An 8667-nucleotide genomic window follows, 5' to 3' on the forward strand; every position below is an offset into this window, starting at 1 on the left:
ACAGCTGCACTAGTGTAAATTTGTTGTGCAACAAAGTTACCAGCAACCCACTTGCAACAATGTTCCACTGGCACAAAATTTTTCCAGCTGAACAAGTACAGTAGTACCTTGGTTCTCAGACTTAATCCGTTCCAGAAGTCTTTTTTTAAAACCAAGGTGGGCTTTCCCATAGAAAGTAATGCAAAATGGATTAATCCGCTCCAGACTTGTAAAAACAACCTCTAAAACAGCAATTTAACATGAATTTTACTATCTAATGAGACCATTGATCCATAAAATGAAAGCAATAATCAATGTACTGTACTATAAAATAAATAAAACAGTATTGTAGATGATAAAAATTAAAATTAAAAAAATTTCTTACCTGCACTGATGATAGTCATTGTTTGGATGGGAGGCTTTTATCCATTTTCACAGTCACACAATCAGTCAATCAATCAATCAGTAGCTGAACTGGGATCCACATAGTCACAAAAACAAATTAACTGAAAAAGCCTCAAAACAAAAAATGCAAAATAAATAGCAAAAACAAAAGCACCAAATATCACCTTAGAACACTGCAATTGGACACGGAAGGCTTGAATTACAGTTGGGGGGGCCAATTAGCAGTGCAAAAGGGAACAGGGGGATACAAATTAGCAGCGCAACAGGAAACACGGGGGGGGGGGGGAGAGACTCAAAACAGAGCACGTTTGGCTTCTGAAAAAAAGTTCGAAAACCGGAACACCTACTTCCGGTTTTGCAGCATTCGGGTTCCAAGTTGTTCATGAACTAAGCTGTTCAAAAACTGAGGTACCACTGTATACTGCTAAGTGACTTTTACTGTGGTTTGTATCCAACGTAGCGCTATGTTCACACCTGATTCTTACGCATCTATAACATTTTTTTGTCTTGCTCCTTCTGCAGGTGAAATCTCTGGGCTGTGATGGGACTCAGCCTTCTGTTCCTGTATGGCTTGACTCCCTGGGGCTGCAGGATTATATTCAATCATTTTTGTCGAGTGGCTATAGCTCTATAGACTCTGTGAAAAACCTCTGGGAACTAGAACTAGTAAATGTAAGTTGCTAACCCTATTCAGTTCCAGTTAAGATGAAAATTCTGGTGATTCACAAGGTGAAAGATTGCAGCGCTGTGTTAATACTGAGAAGCCACAATGTAGAAAGTTTTTTGTAGCATGCTTTTCTGATTTTCTCTTTCCCTGCAGGTACTTAAGGTAAATCTTATTGGTCATCGTAAGCGTATAATAGCCTCTCTGGCAGACAGACCATATGAGGAGCCCCCACAGAAACCACCACGGTTCTCTCAGCTAAGAGTGAGTCATCGTTTTTAAGGAAGAATGGGGGGCGGGCTACAGCATTTCTGTCCCCAGTGGGTCTTGCTTTTCTTTCTTCACACCATTTTAATTAAACTTTGTTTGAGATTGAGCACATGCCTCTGGATTTTGGAAACCATTTGAAAGTTTAGAACTCAGATGCTTCAGAACAGTTCCAGGTGGACCTCAAGTCATAGAATAGAAATGCAACATTTATACTTCTGTCTCTACAATGTAAACAGCCCCAAATTAAATCGATTTTCTTCATAATGGATGTTAACTAAGACTCATTTGAATTTATTGATATGTTTTGTAACATTTAGAATATTATGTATTTTTATAATAAGTTAATGTGAGCCCTTTTGAGTAATGTGCATCGTGGAAAAGCAGGATATAAATGAACTAGACTTCCTTTTTACTGGTTATGTTGACCTTAATGATCATACTAAAACAAAAGGGGGGGAAGACTGAGCCTTGCCTTATAGTGGCATTTTTATTTATTGTGGGCAAGGTGCTCTGAATATACCCTGTGAAAATCTAATTCTTGTAATGTGTACCACTCTGATTTCAGTGCCAGGATTTGATATCCCAGACGTCTTCACCCCTAAGCCAGAGTGACTCTTGTACAGGAAGATCTGCAGATCTCCTGCTGCCTTTGGGGGATGCTGGAAAGAAGAGGCATGAGAGCAGCCATGACATTGCATCATACCCCAGAACAGAGAGACTCAAGGCACAGGTATTCCATTATTTTTTCTTCTAGAAATTCTTCCATTACCTTGTAAAACAGGAGTCTCTAACCTTACAGCTGTTGTTGAGCGGGGCATGGAGGGGAATGACTGGTTGGCTCTGGTAAATTAGAAATAGATTGTTATGCTCTAATATGGCTACCTGCTCTGGTGAGGATATCTGAGGGGCATGACTGACATTGGTGGGTGGAGGCATGAAAGCCTTGCAGCTGATTTGGTTTCCACAAGCTGGGAAATGGCACTGTGAAATGTAGCAAGAAGAATCAAAGTTACTTTATGATGGTAGTAGAAAAGGGGGGGAATCTCATGGGAGCTGTAGCACAGTTTCGCCGACTGGAGACCCATAGTAGTGAAGTATGGCTGCTGCCTCTGCCACCCCCAATATGGAAGCAGATTTAGTGCATTGCTGCTGATCACCAGTATTTTATCCTGGAACTGCCACTGATCACTGCTCAGACAGCTGTGCAAAAAGTACTGGTTTTTAAGGCTCTCACTGTGCAATTGCCATGGGGAGAGGTGTCTAGTTATGGGTGTTCCCAGTCTTGACATTATTATAATTGCTGAGATACAGCAGCCAGTTTGTCGTTTATCAAGCTTTGTGTGCCTTTATATCATGTATGGTACAATGGAAACATGCCTGCCTAGTTCAAGACATTTTTAGAGGTAGCCAGACACTGCCCTAGTCACAAGGATGGTATTGTGTGATGCTGTTTTGACATTTGTAATAGCCCATGTGAGCCCACTCGCCAGATGAAGTTCAGTTGGCCTTGCTCTCTGCTGCTTTCATAAAACTGATTAAGATAGCAGAGGGACTGTTTCGGCACTAGTCCCCAAACTCTGGAAGACACCAGCATTGCTATCTTATTAAAAAGCCAGTAAAACCTTCCTTTTTCACACTTTTAAATGAGAATATAAATGTTCCATGGATGCTATGTCTTATATGTGCTTTTCCGGTGATAGTTGTTTGTTTTAATTATAGTTTTGTAAGTATATATGGCTTTGAACTATGTGGAAAAGTGGTTATAAAAACATTTATCCTATTATGCATTTCCCTAAGGCTGTCATCACACTTGGGCCTCCCAGCTGCCTTTGTTTCCCTTCTCTGCTTCCATCCTATTTGTAAGAGATTTATGACTGACAAGTGCATTGTCCATGAGATTCCCCCTCTTTTCTACTACCATCAAAGGTAGTGGGAGCCAAAAAGATTTTCCACCTTGGTCTGTTGGGTTAGGGGCGTCTGGGTGGTGGGGGAATTGGTGAAGGGTAGGCAGGGTTGTAGATGAGCTTGGCAAGCAACTTGAGCAGGGGCAGAGTCCTTGGTAAATATGCTCAGTGGAGCAGGCATCCCAGACCAAATTCTGACCTTAACTGCAACTTGTGTTTTCAGGAGGAACGCCGTGAATCTAAACTTACGCTCAGACCCCCTAGTCTGGCTGCTGCTTATGCCCCTGTCCAACACTGGCAGCATCAACCAGAGAAGCTTATATTTGAATCATGTGGGTATGAAGCCAATGTAAGTATATTCTAGATTCTTAGACAAATTAAATTAAGGTTGATATAATAGCCATCTTCAAATATCTAAAGAGCTGTCACATGGAAGACAGAGCAAACCTGTTTTCTGGTGCTCCAGATGGGAGGACTCAAGCCAATGGATTCAGATTACAAGAAAGAAGATTCCCACTAAACACTAGGAAGAAGTTTTCGATGGTAATAGCTGTTCAACAGTAGGACAGACTACCTTGGGAGGTGATGGACTCTCCTTCATTGGAGGTTTAAACAGAGGTTGGATGGCCATCTGTTGGGGGATTTTTAAGCTGTAATTTCTGCATTGCTGGTCTAGATAACCCTTGAGGTTCCTTCCATCTCTATAGTTCTATGATTCTAATTCATCTGGTGCGTAATCTTGGTTCTTCCTGTAAAACATGGATGAGGAACCTGTGATCTTCCAGATGTTGGACTTCAGTCTCCATCATCCCTGACCGTTGGCTATGCTGACTGTGGCTACTGGGAATTGCAATTCAACAAGATTTGAAGGCAACAGATTTCCCATCTTTGCTGGAAAGCATGGTCCTGCCACTTACACAATAGCTTTGACTTAGTACAGTTTGGCCTTATCCAGGCAGAAGTTTATAAGATTGCCTGGTTCCTTTTGGAAGCAAGAATATCTTTTGGGGTACAAATATTTGTGTTAATAGTTGCTGCTACTGTTCCCCCGTTTCAAACAGTATCTAGGTTCCATGTTAATCAAAGATCTTCGAGGGACAGAATCTACACAGGATGCCTGTGCAAAGATGAGGGTAGGTGTGCACTGTGTAAAATCAAAACTTCTGATACCAGTCTTGAAAAATAAACTGTGTTGTGTAGCTCAAGATTTAGAGATTGCCGCAAGCACAAGATATAACAGCCAAACCACAAAACTTCGAAATTTCATAATTGCCCTACAATTATCTGTTACTTTGTTTTAGTCAACTTGTTTGGCAGATATGTTTTCAGCTGGTATGCAGTATTTACTGCTAGGATGTATGAAGTCTGATTGTACCTTGTTGTAAATATATTATATATATACTTCACTGAATTTTCATTGCCTTGAAAATGCATCTTTAAAAACCTAGCATAGTTCTTTCAAAACCTCATTAAAAAAAATCTTGCCTGTATACTCCATCCTGAGAAATGTTTTAATCATGCTTCTTTTACAAAGAAATCAACAGAGCATATGAAGAAGACCCCAACTATAATATTATCTATCACTTACAAAGGAGTGAAATTCATTGATGCATCTAACAAGGTGAGGACGATCTTAAGCTCGTAGTTAATACTTAAAATCTTGAATGTCAAATGACAGTGACATCATGGAAATTAATCTGTTATGCAACTACCCATTCCTTATCAGTAAATACATCAAAATGTCATGGTAAATCCTGTAAGAATTGCCACTAGAGAAGTTAGGTAGAGATTGATTTTTCCCTTGTATCAGTTTTTCAGATAGTGCTTGTCTGTATTTGGACGCTGCTTTTGTTGCTGAAAGAATATGTCTCGGAGTAGACATACTGAAAACAATGGACTGAAGTTAGTCATAGACACTAATTTTAATGGATCTGCTCTGAGTGAAAGTCAGTTGAATACCACCCAGGGTATTCTAACCCAAAATCTTAGTTGTTATTTAGTTATAAATAAATTTAATACAAAGTTATTTTATTGTGAATAGTGTTTTTGTAAGATAATCTCAGTTACTGAGCAAAAAAAGCTTTTTGTTTCCGTTTGGCAGAATGTTATTGCTGAGCACGAAATCCGGAACATCTCTTGTGCTGCACAGGACCCGGAGGATCTCTGTACATTTGCCTATATCACAAAGGACTTGCAAACTAGCCACCACTACTGCCATGTCTTCAGTACCATTGATGTAGTAAGTAATGTAGAATATAAATGGCTTGATTCTTTGTATTTTGCCTTGCTAAAAATAATCTGTAGGTAGTTGGTTTGCAGCAAAAAGCTTTTGGAATGCTGGTAATTCATATACACAAACATGGGGTGCAAGGATTTAAGCAACATATGCTGGACTTTCCCCCAGAGTTTCTTTGCCCTGAATGTGAAATGGCTAGCAGTCCTGGTACTCTAACACATTTAAAAATCCACAGTGCTTTCTCTACAAAATATAGGGTATAATGTGTAGGAAATGAGAAGTAAATACTGGAGGTGTATCAAATGTTTTATATTTGGATTTTAGAACTTGCATGATAAAAAAGATTTTCATGGCAGAGCTATGTATGTTGCACAGAATTCTGATGTATGTTTCTGCTTTTTGTTGCAATCCTGGACATTAACTGCAGCCATAGGCAACATAGTGGGGTTGGGGGAATAGAGTGTCTTCCCATACAAATTGCTCACCTCCCATCCATTCCTTGATTACTTTTGGTTACACAGTAGAAATACTTTTCAAATTCACTACCCCCAAACGCACTTTGCCCTTTCTGTGCCCTCACCAGTATTTTTGTTCTGGAACTGCCACTAATCACTGCTCAGAGAGTTGTGCAAAAAGTGCTGGGTTTTAAGCCTCCCAGAAACTGTTCAATTGCCAGGTCAATCCAGAGTTAATAATTCAGAGGGGCTCCTAAATCCTGAGAGCAAGGCAGTTGTGCAATACCAGTACTAGCCTCACAAAGCTTAGGGAAGTAGCCTGTCTTGACTGGGCAGAATTCCTTCTTATGGCAGAATCCTTTCTTTCCTGTGACTGGTGTCAGCCAGCCCAAAGTCACACAGAACAAAGGGATAACTTTAAAAGGTACCCCTCAGAAGCTGTTTGCTCAGACAAACTTGGTATTTCCACAGTGGCTTTGCTTTCCAAAGAAGGGTTGGGTGGGCTCTAGATGACTGTAGATCTCTGATCCTCCATCCACCTTACAGGTACTTAGTGGCCAGGCTATTGAGTCATGTCTGCTGACTCTTGAGATATTTTCAAAGTGTGCTGTTACATTTTGCTTTAGGGGGATTTTATTGTTTTACCTGGTGGTGGTGGTGGTGTTTGGTTATATCTTGTATAATATTTTTGTAAACCATTTAGATATATTTTTCATATTAAGCTGTATATAAGTATATGAAATAAATGAAGTTGGGAGCTTCAGCTCACAGCTTCCCCCTCTTTAGTCCATGTGGTGGAGAGGAGGATGAGGGCAAAGCTAGAATTAGCCGACTCTAGACTGTCATTTGCTCTAGCTCCACCTACTGTTTGCCTCCCAGTCTTCTGCCCTACCAGTCCCAATGGCCATCACTACCTCATTATACAAAATGGGGCTTATTCCCTAATTTTTACACACAGGATTGTGATATAAAATGGTCTTCAACATACCAGACAGCACTCAGCACTCATTTTGTTTGTAGAAACAGACTAGCATCGTAACTCTTGGCATTACTTTATGAAGTAAGTTATACTTTGTGTTTCTTTTCTCAAGAATCTAACATATGAAATCATTCTGACATTGGGACAAGCATTTGAAGTAGCCTACCAGCTGGCCCTCCAAGCCCAAAAATCAAAACCTCCAGGTGCTTTGACAGCTGAAATGATAGAAACAAAATCTTCAAAACCAGTGCCTAAACCTCGAGCCAGCATGAGGAAATCAGCAGTACGTATGTTAAAAGAACTTTGGTTCTTTCCTGTAGTTATGCTAGTTTTTAACACGATGCCTCACCACAGCTGATTTAAAAAATGCTGTAAAAATGCTGCATTGAGCCTTTTCAGGTAAGTAAGATAGTTAAGAGCTAATTAGCTGAGCAAGTAACAATGAGACAATAGAAAGAACTGCAAGTTACTGGAAAGGCTTAAAAGTATACTAATACAAAGATTTACTTTTTTATTATATATTCACTATTTTGACAAGGGCCAAATACCAGAACTGCTCATTGAAGTAAATCAGAGTGTTTCCTCGTATTTTTTCCTGAGTTAACTTGCATTCCTCCTGCGTGGTAATTCTGTGTTTTGTCTTGGCAATGCTGATAGTTTGAAAGTGGGAAAAAAAAGATGGGTAGTGGATGGGAAATACTTTCACAGAAAAGGATTCTCTTTCACACTACCATCTCATGAGGTGGATTCATGTGTCTGATTGAAGTAGTAAAGTCCTAGCTTACATACCACTGAATGACAAAGGTCTGCCTGCCGTGAGGCATTTCTCAACAGTTCTAGACAACATAGATATTAGACCAAAATCTGTTAAGTTAAACATGTTACATGCAACCACTGCTTGGCTGAAAACTGTGCATGATGAAATGCAATAAAATGAGAACCCATGAAGACGCAGGACAGTATTTTTGCTATCAAGACTGTTTGTGCTGTAAAGTTGTTTTCCCTCCAAAATTGTTGCTTGGGCAGCCTACAGGCTATATTGACACCCTAAAATGAATTTACTGCTTTTAGAACTACTATTTGCTGGTGCCTTGTGCACACAGGCTTTCTCTCTTTCTTTCTGAAGTTTCCTCTGTAGGACTGACAGAAACATGTAATCAATGACACATTTACTGAGTAGTTAGTTTCTTTTTTTCAGCAGTTCCCATAAAGAGTCCTTGTCAATCTAGCAAGGAAATAAACATACCAGAGTACTGGCCCATGTGCTCTCTATACTTGTTGCTCTCCTTTAATGTTACCTTTTGTCTGTGTTTTGCTTGCTCCCGTTCCTCAGGTGCCGCTCCCTCCCGATAGTCGCTGTTGTTACTGTCACACCTGTACTACACACCGTCCCTCCTATCTGCCGCTGCAATCTGTTAGTCAAGGAGCTAAGGTCTTTACCATTCTTGCAGTCACATGTCTCTCGTTACAAACGTTTTCTGTTATCAAACCAACTCACATTCAGTGATTCCCTCATTCTTTCCCCTTAGTTTTGCTGCTCTGTCTATGTTCCCTTCTGTCTTGACCTTGCTAGGTTAATTCATTCAAGCTTTCCTATACATTACACAAGAGGCGTTTCAAGGACAAGCTTGTAACACTTCTCACCAGCATAAAATGTTTCTTCAGTGCAACATTTGCCGAGTTTTGCCGTATTAAAATCAATTTAACATTCAAGGAGAAGAGTTCTGTTGTCTAAGAGAATATATCAGATCATAAAAACCTAACCGTAGATAGTT

General features: G+C 40.0%; 1 protein-coding gene across 17 annotated transcripts in view; it reads left to right on the forward strand.

Moving 5' to 3' along the window:
- Positions 1-8667, forward strand: part of ANKS1A (ankyrin repeat and sterile alpha motif domain containing 1A) — a 118212-nt gene that overhangs the window by 104765 nt on the left and 4780 nt on the right. For 11 of the 17 annotated variants that reach the window (XM_077928900.1, XM_077928905.1, XM_077928911.1 and 8 more), the window contains 9 exons: positions 907-1056; positions 1205-1312; positions 1884-2048; positions 3446-3571; positions 4284-4355; positions 4757-4843; positions 5324-5461; positions 7005-7175; positions 8226-8324. In XM_077928900.1, the coding sequence (XP_077785026.1) occupies positions 907-1056; positions 1205-1312; positions 1884-2048; positions 3446-3571; positions 4284-4355; positions 4757-4843; positions 5324-5461; positions 7005-7175; positions 8226-8324 (1116 nt within the window). The remainder of the gene's footprint in view (positions 1-906; positions 1057-1204; positions 1313-1883; positions 2049-3445; positions 3572-4283; positions 4356-4756; positions 4844-5323; positions 5462-7004; positions 7176-8225; positions 8325-8667) is intronic. The other 6 variants (XM_077928913.1, XM_077928914.1, XM_077928906.1 and 3 more) reach the window with 1 other exon arrangement.

Source organism: Podarcis muralis, chromosome 5 (assembly GCF_964188315.1).
Source record: "Podarcis muralis chromosome 5, rPodMur119.hap1.1, whole genome shotgun sequence".
Classification (NCBI taxonomy): domain Eukaryota; kingdom Metazoa; phylum Chordata; class Lepidosauria; order Squamata; family Lacertidae; genus Podarcis; species Podarcis muralis.